The 13,286-nt window shown below is 41.7% G+C and overlaps 1 protein-coding gene across 1 annotated transcript in view; it reads right to left on the bottom strand.

Annotated features, from left to right (window-relative positions):
• DNAH6 (dynein axonemal heavy chain 6) overlaps positions 1 to 13,286 on the bottom strand; it is a 250,339-nt gene that overhangs the window by 52,428 nt on the left and 184,625 nt on the right. The window contains exons 59-64 of the mRNA XM_078149111.1: positions 11,246 to 11,371; positions 9,789 to 9,953; positions 6,985 to 7,052; positions 4,733 to 4,913; positions 4,380 to 4,559; positions 1,902 to 2,135 (exon numbers count right to left, since the gene is read on the bottom strand). Coding sequence (XP_078005237.1) covers positions 1,902 to 2,135; positions 4,380 to 4,559; positions 4,733 to 4,913; positions 6,985 to 7,052; positions 9,789 to 9,953; positions 11,246 to 11,371 — 954 coding nt within the window. The remainder of the gene's footprint in view (positions 1 to 1,901; positions 2,136 to 4,379; positions 4,560 to 4,732; positions 4,914 to 6,984; positions 7,053 to 9,788; positions 9,954 to 11,245; positions 11,372 to 13,286) is intronic.

Genomic DNA, 13,286 nt, shown 5'->3' with positions numbered 1-13,286 from the left:
CATTTGTTGAAATTATATTTTGCTGATTGGAAAATGGTTGCTAATGGACCAATGTATTATTTCTCCCAGATCAAATATTTACTTGTTAAGGATAATTAAAGAACTAATTCTAATGGCGGAAATTTTAGACACTATGGCAGATGCTCAGTTTTGGGCCAGAGGACATTTATTTTTGCTTTTCAAAAAGTATTGTGCAGGTTACCACATCTTCCACTAATGGTCAGAACAAGGTCCTATTTGGGGACAGACCAATATTTTTCCTAGGGGCACATGTTTATTTGTCCATTTCAAGGCTATGGAGCATCTGGGATGAGGGGGGAAAGGGAATTCACTCAGAGCTCTTTCTTTTCTCACTATAAATAGCATGTTGAGGTCTATACACAGTCCCAAGAGCAAAGTGTCTTGCTGTACCTAACACTACTCTGAAGCTATGGAAAGGCTAGTGACTCTGACCGCTCAATGCCCTTACATCTGGGCCACCTGTCTTCAAGCCCAACTCCCATGAGTCACTTCTGGGGAGCTTATGATACAGTGGAAGGCTCTCCTGTAGAATCAAATAGCTTTTAAAAGAGGCCCTTCTTTTAACCTGGCCTTAGCCTTTATCTCCAGCTTCGTCGGATATGACTCACCTTCCCACATCTACAGTCTTGCCAAACTGGTCTTTTCTCTGTTCCTAATCTCCCTCCTCGGTGCCTCTGTACCCGCTGTCCTTTCTGCCTGGAACACCCTCCCTCCCAGAATTACTCTCTTCTTTCAAGATGCCTCCTAAGCTCTAACTTCCGCCCACGAAGCCTTTCCTCATCCACCCCCTCCCTTGACTGCCACTCTTATTTAACCCCTGTATTATATTTATGCTTTATAGATTTCTCTGTGCATTTGTACATAGAATAGAATGTAAGATCCAGGTGAGGAGTGATTATTTCACTGATTCTGTTTGCATCCCCAGGGTCTATACAGTGTCTGATATGTAGTAGGCAAATGCCTGTTGATTATTTATGGTATCACAGCTTGCCCTGTGACTCACTAGAAGTCTGGCAGCAAAAGGCAGAGCTGGAAGAATGGAGTTAGGAAGCCCTGGGGCTGGGCTAACCACCTCCTTAGTGAAGGATGAGTGGGCAGTATTAACTCGGGCTTAGGTGCTAACCTCATGCAATGGAACATTAACTTTCCCTTCTGCCCTCTGATCTCCTCCCTCAGCAGACAGAGGATTAGAATCCTTCCCTTCTTCAAAGGCTTAGCTCAGGTGCTTTCACTTGCGGTAAGTGTCGCCTTATGGATTTTCTATCTTATGTATAGAGGGATATATCACTCTGTATATAGGAACAAGATCTGACCCACAGTATAATCAAACCTGTGGAATTTCAAGGCACTCGTATGGTGGGGTTTTATGGGATTTTAATAACATCTCCCATCCAGAGAATAGTGGAGAGACAAAATTAAGGAGAGCATAGAAAGCTGGTCTCCATTTGAGTAAAACAAGTCACATCTCTAACATATACTAACTTGGGGACCCCAGGTAAGTGCTCTAGGCAACTCTCCATGAGGAAGAGTTTCAAAGAAGGCACCGACCTGCTTCTGCCGGGGAATATCTTTTCCTGGCAGTTCCCTATACTGGTAAAATCACAGGGCCAGTTCCTAGACCTCACACGTGCACCTCATTTAAAATTTCAAAACATTTTCCAATCTTCACAAGATTCTCTTGAGGTGCTTATCCCCATCTTTCATATGAGAAAACTGAGCCAATGAGAAGTTGCATAACTTGCTGAAGCTCTGTGCGTCTTCTTTCGGGAGCCAAGCCCTCTGTTTCAGCCTCATTCAGCTCCCCAGAGCCTTTGCAGACCCCTGGGTTTACCCTCTCTGCCTCTGCAGCAACAGCCCCAGCCCAGTTCTAACAGCGATACCTTCTCTAAGCCCGCCGCGCCACGGAGGAAGAAATTCCATTCTTCTTCTGTTATTTCTTCTTTCTGGCGTATGATTTCGACGCAGAGCATGAAGCTATAGATGAGTTTGTGCTGCTCAAAGAGTCCTCGGGACACGTTGACGTAAGCTGTCAAGAGTGTCTGATCGAGGAGTATCACCAGGCGCTGCTGCAGGTCGTCGATGTGCTCCGAGGTTTCGATGGTCGTGTTAAATAACTGCAAGGGAGAGACGAGTCTCTGCTCACGCCCGCCTCAGCTCCAATTCCAGTCATAAATATCGGGCAAATGTTGACCAAAACCACCCACAACTGCTTAGCTCAGTTAGCTAACTTAGGATGCGCGAGCGTCTGGAAGGGACGCGTACGGATGCAGCTGGACGGTGCAGAAGAGGAAGCTCTTGGCTCGGAATGAGGAAGGCTCGAGTTCAAATTCAGGTAATCTTGCTGTGCCTCAGTTTCTTCCTCTGCACAAGGGGTTAAGACTTGATGGCCTCTTGTTGTTCAGTTATGTCCAACTTTTCATGATTCCATTTGGGGCTTTCTTGGCAAAGATACTGGAGGGGTTTGCCATTTCCTTCTCCAGCTCATTTTACAGATGAGGAAACTGAGGCAGCAAGCAGGTTTAAGTGACTTGCCCAGGGTCGCACAGCTAGTAAGTGCCTGAGGCTAGATTTGAACTCAGGTCTTCCTGATTCCAGGTCCAGTGCTCTATCTACTGAGACACCTAGCTACCCCATGATGGCCTCTAGATTCCTGTTCGTCTATGATCTTTCCCCATCTTGCAGTAACTAAAAAATTTAATGCTTTTTCTACTTTCTTTCTCCTTTTAATAATAACAATAACGATAGAGATAAAATTGAGGTGGCACTTTCAAGTTTGCAAAGAGCTTTACAAATCTCATCTCACTTTACCTTCACAACAATCCTGGAAGTTAATTGCTAATACTAATAACAATAACAGCAATAATAGCTAATATTTATATAGCACTTACTATGTGCCAGGCACTGTGCTAAGCACTTTACAAAAATTATCTCATCTGATCCTCACAACAACCTTGGGAGGTAGATGCTATTATTATTATCATCTCCATTTTAGAGAGGAGGAAACTGAGGCAGTCAGAGATGGCGTGACTTGCTTAGGGTCACATAGCTAGTGAGTGTTTAAGGTCATAATCTGAACTCAGGTCTTACTGGTTCCAATTCTGGAACTCTATCATCCACTGAGTCACCCAGCTGCCTAGGCTAGTGGTATCATAGAATGGCTCCTTATGCTAACAGGATTCAAAGCCACGGGGTAAGAAGATTGAATTAGTTCATTTTGACAACTCCTTGGTTGAGATACGTCCCCCCTCATAATACCGAATGGGCAAAGGAGGTGTTTCCTGCAGTAGAAAGTAAGCTCTTTGACGACAGGGACTGACTGTGTCCTTCTTTAATGTTTCTGTCTCCAGCTCTTAACATGATTCCTTGCTCCTAGGAAGTACTTAATAAGTGGCTGTTGAATTGAGTTGGTAGAGAAAAAAGTAGGGCAAAAATGGCAAAACCTCTAAAAGACCTGAAAGAAGAGGCCTGGGGAGTGTTGGTGTTAGGAATAAACATCCTTCTGTTTCCATTTCTTGTAGGTGAAAGACACTAACAAATAAGAAAAAAAAATCTCAGGTTAAACTGTAAAGTTAAAAGCAATGTTACACATTTTAAGTTGGTATAAGTTAGATATCATGTCCCAGAAGAGGTGTAAAGTTTTTCTAAAGCAACTAGAGAGGTCAAGGTGTGGGGATGGAGGATTGGAAAGTACTGTAAATCACAGAACACAGAATCAAAGCATCACTAATGTTTGGATGGAGAAAGTACAAGTTGTATCCAGGAATTACTGAGTAGATCCATTAAGCTACAGTGGAGGGTCCCTGTAAGGGAACAGTAGGAAGGGCCAAAAATTGGAGCTAAGTTCCTAACCAAGGTGGGAATTCCCCAGAGAAAGCCTTTGTTCTGTCACTCCAATTCACCAACTTGAGCCACACTCTTGGCTTGGCCTGTGGAAGTGAAAAGAGCACCACCCTAGAGTCAGGAGGATCTGAGTCCAAATGTAGCCTCAGACACTTCCTAGTTATGTGACCCTGGGCATGTCACTTAACCCTCTTTGCCTCAGTTTCTTCATCTGTAACATGAGCTGGAGAAGGAAATGACAAATCACTCCAGGATCTTTGCCAAGAAACCCCCAGATGGGATCACGAAGAATCGGACATGACTGGACCAAGTCAACAAGAGGTGTAGCAGGCTTTAAACCACAGTGACTATTAGGGGCCTTAGGTTTTTTGGATGGAAAGGGCCTTCAGGTCCTGTGTCAAAACATCCTTCCCCCTAAAACCTTCCGCAGGCACATGTCTCTGTGAGAACTGTGTGGCCTGCTCCAAGTCAATGGAAAGTGCCCTCTCAGAGGAGAGCCGAACTAAGAGAAAACCTACTTGCTTGAAATACTTTAAGGAGTACTGATACATGGGGTCTATTTCTGAGAGACTGGCGATGACGAAGTACATGACAGATCCCTGAGTCGCCACAGGCCGGTACTTCTCCCGAGCAGCATTGATCATCTTTTCTGTGGACTCCGCCTCTTGCAGTCTGGTTTTAATGGCCCCTGATGTGACCTAAAACGATGTGACAACAATCAGTAAGTGGAGAGAGTGACCTGTCTCTGTCTCTTCTCTGGCGCCTGAGTTCTGGCTCCTCCGTCAATCAATGCACACAAGCCTTCATATACAACACATACTAAGCTAAGCGCTGGACCTGCCCTCCGTCCACAGTGAAAACCCCTCCTTGCCTTGGACTCCTGGAGGGTGTTGATAAGCTCTTCATTGTCCAGAATGTTTCCTTCGGACGTGAACAGCATTTTTAGGATTTTGTCCTCAATGGCTTTCAGCTGGTTTTTGTCGGCATTGATCCTTATGATGAGCTGGATCCTTTGCTCTTCTAGATCAGGTTTTTCAAGCCTCACTACGTCGCTAGAAGAGACATTCAACCATGTTAGTGATGCTTCCTCTGGACCTCACAGCTCATGTCCCCATAAAACACTCACTTCCTGCTTCATAGACCTTTGCCAGACCAGTCAGAGAGCATATCAGTTCTCCCGTCCCCTCCTCAAGGCATTCTATTAGCATGCTCTTAAGAAAACTTGTCAATGCTAGTCTCATTCATTTCTGCCATTCCTGTCCCTAAGAAGGCAGCATGGCAAAGTCATTAGAAAGTTGGCCTTGAAACCAGGCAGACCTGGGTACCCATCTTGCCTCTCACACACATTGGTGCACCATCTTGGGCAAGTAACAGTGTCTCAGTGATATAGGCCAGAGGTGTCAAGCATGTTCCCTGACCGACAGGGAGCCAAACCAGATTAAAATGTAATTGGGAAATATTGAATACAATAAATAAAAATTCAATAGTTAATATGTGGTTTTCTAAGTCAATATGTACCTTCAGGGATCCTTATGTACTGTTTAGGCCCCCCTCCCATCCCCTTTCCCCTTTCTATTTCAGTCTGACACCACTGCTTTAGGCAACTCTGTAAGACAGAGGGTCTTAACTGTTTGAGTGCCCTGGGCCCCTCTGACAGTGTAGTGAAACCTATGGATTGCTTCTCAGAATCATAAATATACACACACACACATACATATATATATATATATATATACATATATATATGTATGTATATATGTATGTGTATATATAAACATATCCACAATGTACACACACATATGTATATATACATATATAATATGTATTATATATGTATGTATATATACACACATATATTTATACAGATATACATGTACATGCATACATATATCCTTTTTAAAGTTTTAAGTTTATATATAAAATTAAAAATCTAATGTAAAAATAATAAATTTTAATTTAATTTTAAATACATAAAATAAAATATGTATACTATTTCAAAGGAAAACATACATATAGTTATTCAAATATTTTTTTAGGACTCCAGATGAAGAATTCCTATTCTAAGGCTAAACTGTGCCAACCTCTACCAGTGGAGTGTTTTCTCTCCTGGTTGTTGCCTATATTAATGAAATCACAGGACCAATTCTTATAACCCTGTAATCCTCACCTGTCTCTAAAATAAATGGTTCTGTTTTTCCTTTTTTAACTCTTTCCCCTGACTCCCTCTTCCTTTGCCCTGAGATGGTACCCTTATTTCAGCCCACCTCGTAGTTCCTGACTCCTCTCTTCAAGTGTCCTAGGGTTGTTATGAGGATCAAATGAGGTAATTGTAAAGCTCTTAGCACAGTGCCTGGCACATATTAGGCACTATGTCAAAGTATTTTGAGTTACCAAGATAGTAACTCTTGGTGACCCCATTTAGGGTTTTCTTGGCAAGGACACTGGAATGATTTGCCATTTCCTTCTCCAGCTCATTTTACAGACAGGGAAACTGAGGCAAGCAGGGTAAATGACTTGCCTCAGGTCACACAGCTAGTAAGTGTTTGAGTCTGGATTTAAACTTAGGAGGATTAGTTATTTCATTTGGCTGTCACAATAGCCCTGGGAGGTAGGTGGTATCATTGTCCCCATTTTACAGATGAGCAAACTGGATCAAACAGAGTTTCAGTGACTTGTCTAGGATCACACAACTAGTAAGAAGCTGAGGCAGGATTTGAACTCAGGTCTTCCGGCCTCCAAGTCCAGTGTTCTTTTCACTGCTAAATACTATAATTAGACATATCTTTTTTTTTTCTTTTTTGTTGAGGCAATAGGAGTTAAGTGACTTGCCCAGGGTTACAGTCAAGTGTCTGAGGTTTGATTTGAACTCAGGTCCTCCTGACTCCAAGGCCAGACCCCTATAATTAGACATAGAGTCAAGAAAGAGAAGAATGTATTCAGGGAACACTGAAAAGAGTCTGGAAGCTTTGAGGTTTTTTTATTAGTCAAAGAAGCATTTATTGAGCACTTCCATGTAAGGCACTATATCAAGTGTTAGGGATACAAAGAAAGGCAAAAACATAGCTGTTGTTTGTTTCCTCTGATATATGCAAAAGGGAAACATAGGGGGGAAATCATTCATACCTTAGTAGCTGATCTTCCAGGCCAGATCTGGTCACAGTGAAATTAATGATAGTAACTTTAATGCAGACCTAGAGAAAAAAAGATACAGTAGACAAAGGTTAATTGTTTCAATAACGAATGATCAAAGAAGACTAGTTGTGGCTTATCATTAAATCATAGTTAAGGTGGGAAAAATCACCTTAAATCCCACATTTTCAATTAAAGTAGCACATCGTTATACCCTAACTCAGTTCACATATGTAGATATAACTGAGGCCAAACTGGGTCCCCCAAGAGGTAACTAACTATACACTGTAAAAGGACAAGAAAAATGATTAGTCTACAACACAAATGTTAGTTTTTTTTTCCCCCAAAGACACTATTCTTATAAAGAAGTTACATGAAATTTGTTGGAGGGAAAAAGACATTTCATTTAGATGAAACATTATGTTCTTTGCCTTGATCTGAAGATTTTTTTAAATTAGGAATTATTCATATGTGTTCAGTTTTTTCCCCCTAAGTGATTATAGCTTATTTCACACTCAGATGAGTCTCACAAAAATTCAAATAAGTCATCTATAAAAGTTAGTGCATAGGTTGCCTTCCTAAGCCTCGCATTGGAAATCTGGGCACTTTGCAGCCTGGGAATGACAGTTCAGTTATGTGTCTGATCACTCACTTAGCTAGAGAATTGTTATTTCCTCCATCCCTCCCCTCCAAATTACACATTTTTTTTTCTCTCACAAGAAACTTGTTACCCACTGGGTAGCTCAGTTTTTCATAGTTGGAATTCACCTTGTCTTTTTTTGCCCTGAAGAAAAAAGAATGTAGAAAATGATTCTACCTAAAATTCAGTTGTTTGAGATGAACTCAAGGGTGACCTGTTATTCCAATGTTATTCAAAGCTTTTTAAGGGAATCACACTGCTAATGCAGGAAGTACTTAACTTCTTTGTAATTCTGCTGAGGAATTCAGGCATATTTGGCCTGGATGTTTCTCAATAACTTGGGTAAAATAAGTCTGGAGGTTAAGGAATGTAATACAAAATTATCATATAATAATGATAGGGATAGGACCTAGATCTGTGATTTTATTGGTACAGAGACTTCTAGGTGAGGAAAATCCCTTTATCAATGTAGGTTGATACCTTCTTTGCAATATAGAATCTTAGAGAGTTGTCTAGGACATTAAGAGGTTGTTAATTTGCCCAGAGTCACACAGGATGTTTTGGAGGCAAGACTTCAACCCAGGTCTTTTTTGATTTCAGAATCTTACTCACTAACCATTACACTACATTGCCTCTTAGTAGTAATAATAAGCACATTTTAGAATGGTCTATGAGGTAGATAGTGGAATGTGGAAAGAGTACCCTACCTGCTATTTTACTGGAACCCTCAAAGTGGCAGGAAAGCCACCATTTGCATCACTCCATGGGAAATTGGCCAGAGCCTGTATACGGAGAGGAAGTGGGTCCTACCACTGTCCAACTGTGGCTTGGGAGTGTGTGTCTGAGATTAAATTATAAGATAGCCCCTATCTAGGTGCCCCATAAATTGTGGTGAAGAGAAGATTTGGTGACTTTATCAGCTATGTATGGAAGAGAAATTAGGCTTATTGGGTTTGGCTTCAAAGGGGAGAACCAGGGGCACTGGGAGGAAGTGGTGAAGAGACCAATCTAGTCTTGACATCCAGAAAAGCTCCCTAATGATGAGGAGCTGTCCAACTGGGGAATGACTTCCTCTTTCTGAAGGCTGGACAACTCATTGTGATTTATAGTAGGGATTCTTTGGAGTAGGGCTTGGGTCACATGGCCAGCTCTCAAATTCTGTGATTCTGTAATTGCAGGTGTTTGGGAGAAGTGATGGGGACCTCCCCTACCCCATAGAGGGTCAGGCATTTGAATGAAAATGATCTAGAATCCCCAGCCATGAGTAACCTTTAGACTGGAACATTGTTACTTAGAGGTGTGTTCACTGGGGATCAACTTCAGGTACTAAGAGATATAATGATACTCATATTTGTACACTAATTTGTACATAATTGTACTTAAGCACTTATAAACTTAACATACAATATCTCCTCAACACTACCAGGTTTAGAAGGAGGATAGATCATAAGATCAGAGATTTAGAGCTAAAAGGGATCTCAGAGGTCGTTACAGATGAGGAAACTGAGTCATGGGCAAGTTAAATGACTTGCCTTGCATTCCACAGCTAGCACAAATATCTGAGGCAGGTCTTGGGCTGCATTTTCTCTGGCTATTCACTAAGCCTGGAATGCTCTCCCTCCTCCCTTTGTCTACTGACCTCCTTGGCTTCCTTTCAGTCCCAACAAAAATCCCACCTTTTACTGGAAGCCTTCCCTAACCCCTCTTAATTCTAGTGCCTTCCCCTCTGTTAATTATTTCCTATTTATCCTGATTGTAGCTTATTTTTATATGTATATTTGCATGTTGTCTCCCCAATTAGAATGTAATCTCCTTGAGGGTAAGGACCATCTTTTGCCTCTTTTTGCATCATCAGCACTATCCATAAGGGAAGAGGACTTCTGGGGTGGCCAAGAGTATAGTCATGGGACAGGAGATGGGATTCGTCCAGCAGTGGAGAATGCCAGGGATAGAAAGAAGGCCAGGAAAGTTGGGCCCCTGATGCCTGAAGGGGGTTAATACGAGCGCCTCAAGGAGGAATAAATAACACCAACACTTGGGGAGGAAAGGAAAGGATGTTGAGTGAAGGAATGGCACTAAGGCTGAAATGAGCCATCCCAGATTGTCCCAGGATCTAAGAATAAGCAGAAGAACCTAGCTCCAGTGGGACAGCTCATACCTCAGGGAGATAGTGGGGATTGGGCATCTTGGTCGTCATGTAGAACTTAAAGTTTTTGTCATAGTCGATGTCGGAGTCTCCAAGGCGTATGAGCATCCTCCCACCACTCATAAAAGTCTGCTTCAAGAGAACTGGTGCCAGGGCAGGGTCCAGTGTTTCCTTTAGCTTTGATAAAGAAATCAGAACCATTGAGAATGGCATTAGCTAATCTGGCATATTCTATAGGATTTGAAGAGTTCCCATGAGGGTAACAATCTAGAGTTGGAAGGTATCTTGGAGACTGTTTTGTCCAATCCAAGCATTTGACATATGAGGAAACTGAGGCACAGAGAAGCTCACTTCAATGATCTCCAGATTTTCTCTTGAGCCTCTCTGGGATGAAGGTTTTCAGCCTCAGCTCCATCTGGTATTGAATAGCTTTAAAACTGGGTCAGTCCATCAACAATGACTTCCAGAATGCTCCCTGACAACCTGATAGGTCCAGGAAATATGCCTGTGATTTCATTAGGATAGAGAACTCTCAGATGAGAAAACTCCTGCTACCCATGTGTGTTGATACCTCCTCCCTTAGAGTTACCTAAAGTAGAGATGTCAAACATGGGACCCACCTCACTGTAGCATCTGGGCCACAACGCTCTTGAGTATGGCCCAAACCATTTGTAATTGGTTTAAATGATTAAAACGTAATTGGGAAAAGTTTAACAAAATAAATAAAAACACAACAAGACATAGATGATGTTACATTTTAAAACTAAGTCAACATGGGGCCCACGGAAATCCTAATGTATGGATGAGTAGTCTTCATTTTTATTTAAGTTTGACACTGTTGGCCTAGGACACTGAAGACCTCAACATCATCCAGTCATCAGCCAGTTTGTGTCAGAGGTAGGACATGAACTTGGAAAACTTCCTGGTTTCAAAACCAACTCTCTCTATACTATACCCTGGTGCTCACTTACAATATAATAAGGAGGAACAAAATAATTAAGGGCTATTTCTGCCCTCTATAAGATGTAGGCTTAAGCTGCTGCTCCAAGATCATCCTTTCTCTACCGCACTCCTCAACCCTTGCGCCCAAAAGCCCTTACATAATTTTTTTTTTTGGAAAAAAGTTATTAAGAAAACCATGAATCTGTCTTTATATAGAGTGTCCCAAAAATCTTGATGCAATTTTAAGACTTTTGGGACACTCTGTATAATAACTAAACACGACATAATTTGTTGAAAATGGAATATTTAATTCTTTCTATTGATTGTTCAGTTTCAATAGCACAAAAAACTGGTTTGGCTGATTTTAGAGTGGCAAGGACTGGTTCTCTTGGCACTATATAGATATATGCTGTGTAGGAAGCCCAGTGTCTTGTACGTGGTAGGTAATTAATAAATACTTACTGAGTAAGTGAAAAGGAATGGGGAAGCAGAATTAGTATGTTATATTAAAGGAAATGAAAACAAACCTCTTCTAGCAAGACTGGTAATCCAAGTCTAATGGAGTTTTCAAGTGTGCGCAGGAATCCAGTGTCTGTGAGCTTAATTATCTTTAGCCCATTCGGAGATTCTTTGTTTCTTATCCAACGATTTGCCTGTGTGGGAAAGTCCAGGAAATCAGTGAAGTTTATGCTTAACAACAACAACAACAACAACATTTGTATGGCACTTAATGTTTACAAAACACTTTACATATAATATCTTCTTTAATCAGCAGAAAGCCAGAAAGTTATGGTTCTTAGATCAAAGGAGGTATCCCCTCTTTTTTAAAAAAAGTGTTTCATTAATTATTTTTACGTACCTCTTACTTCCCATTACATGGTAGCCCCAATAACTTTTCCTTGTACCAAAGGAGCATAGTTAAGCAAAATAAATCCATACAGTGGCCATGTCTGATAATGTATGCCCCATTGCACCTCTCTGCTGACTTCACCATCAAGTTCTCTGAAGTGATGCTCATTCACCGTATTGACCAGAGTTTTGAAATCTTTCACTTATTTTCATTTCTGTTGATTGTAAGCTCCTTGAGGGCAAGGACTACCGTTTGTGCCAGTGCTCAACATAGTGCCTGGCACACAGTAGGCACTTAATAAATGTTGCTTGATTGATTGTATAAAGTGTTCTGGTACCACTTACTTTTTGTTGTTTAATCATTTTTCAGTCATGTCTGACTATTGATGATTCCATTTGGGATTTTCTTGGTAGAGATAATGGAATAGTTTGCCATCTCCTTCTCCAGCTCATTTTACAGATAAGAAAACTAAGGCAAACAGGGTTAAGTGACTTGACCAGCTAGTAAATGTCTGAGGCTGGATTTGAACTCAGGAAGATGAGTTTTCCTGGCTCTAGGCCTGGTGCTTTATTCACTGCACCACCTAGCTGCCCCTTCTGCTTACTTAACTGCATCCATTCATTCACACAAGTCTTTGAAACCTTCTCTGAATTCATGTTTGTTCCTTATGGTTCAATAATGTTCTATCACAATCTTATATCACAGTTCAATCATTCCTCAGTTGTGGGTCACCCACTTTCATTCCTTTTTTTTTTTGCTCCTACAAAAATGGTGCTATCATAATTGTTAACTTTATATAGCACTTTAAGGTTTATAAAGAGCTTTCCAAATATTATCACATTTGATCCTCACAACAATTCTGGGTGGCTACTACTAACCTCATTTTGTAGGTGAGGATATCGAGACAGGCAAGGTGGAGTGACTTGCCCAGAGTCACATAGTTGGTAAGCACCTCAGGCAGGATTTGAATTCAGGTCTTCCTGACTCTAGGTCCAGCATTCTTTCCACCGCACTACTTAGCTGCTTTTGAAAGATGTGGAAGGGGAAAAAGTCTTTCCTGGCCCACCTTCTGGATTTTCCCTTAAGGCCGCTGCAGGGCGCCATGTTTTTGACTCTGCATTTCTGCACAACCAGTTTGCCTGAATCTCTCTCCACCCATGTTTCGTATGCAGAAGGACATCCTACCTGCAGGACAGTCTTCCCTAGATGCCTCCTCCTAATCTGTGGGTGACCCTGGGGTTCTGAAGTCTCAACTTCAGGCAGGTCCCACCAAGCAGGAAAGGATTCATATATGGGCCTCGTAACGACCCTTTTATCTGTCACTGGAAGACCAGCCTCAGATCAGTACAAAGGTTCTCTGGCTGCAGGGTGATGAATTTTTTGACCATAGCAACTTATGAAGAACACCCATAAGTCAGAGAAGGTTGTGATCTGCATCTGTAGAAGGGCCCTTTCAAAAGATTGTCCTTAGCTTTCTTTTGACGTTCCAGCCTTCAGCGCTCATGACAGTCCTGCGGTACCATCCCATGCTGGCCATGTGACCCTAATGGTGACATCACAGATCTTCCATTCATCCTGCAAATCTCGTTTGTGCATGATTGTTTGCATTTTGTTTCCCTGCCCCACCCCCATCGTTAGCCTGTGAGTAGCAGCTGTTTTTACCTTCCTTTGTATCCCCAGCATTCAGTGCAGTGCTGGGTATATAGTAGGTGCTCAAT

The sequence above is a fragment of the Phascolarctos cinereus genome, unplaced genomic scaffold (genome assembly GCF_003287225.1).
Source record: "Phascolarctos cinereus isolate Bilbo 61053 unplaced genomic scaffold, phaCin_HiC Scaffold_2;HRSCAF=192, whole genome shotgun sequence".
Taxonomy (NCBI): Eukaryota; Metazoa; Chordata; class Mammalia; order Diprotodontia; family Phascolarctidae; genus Phascolarctos; species Phascolarctos cinereus.
The sequence above is the reverse complement of the archived record's forward strand: the minus strand, read 5'-3'. Positions and strand labels throughout refer to the sequence as shown.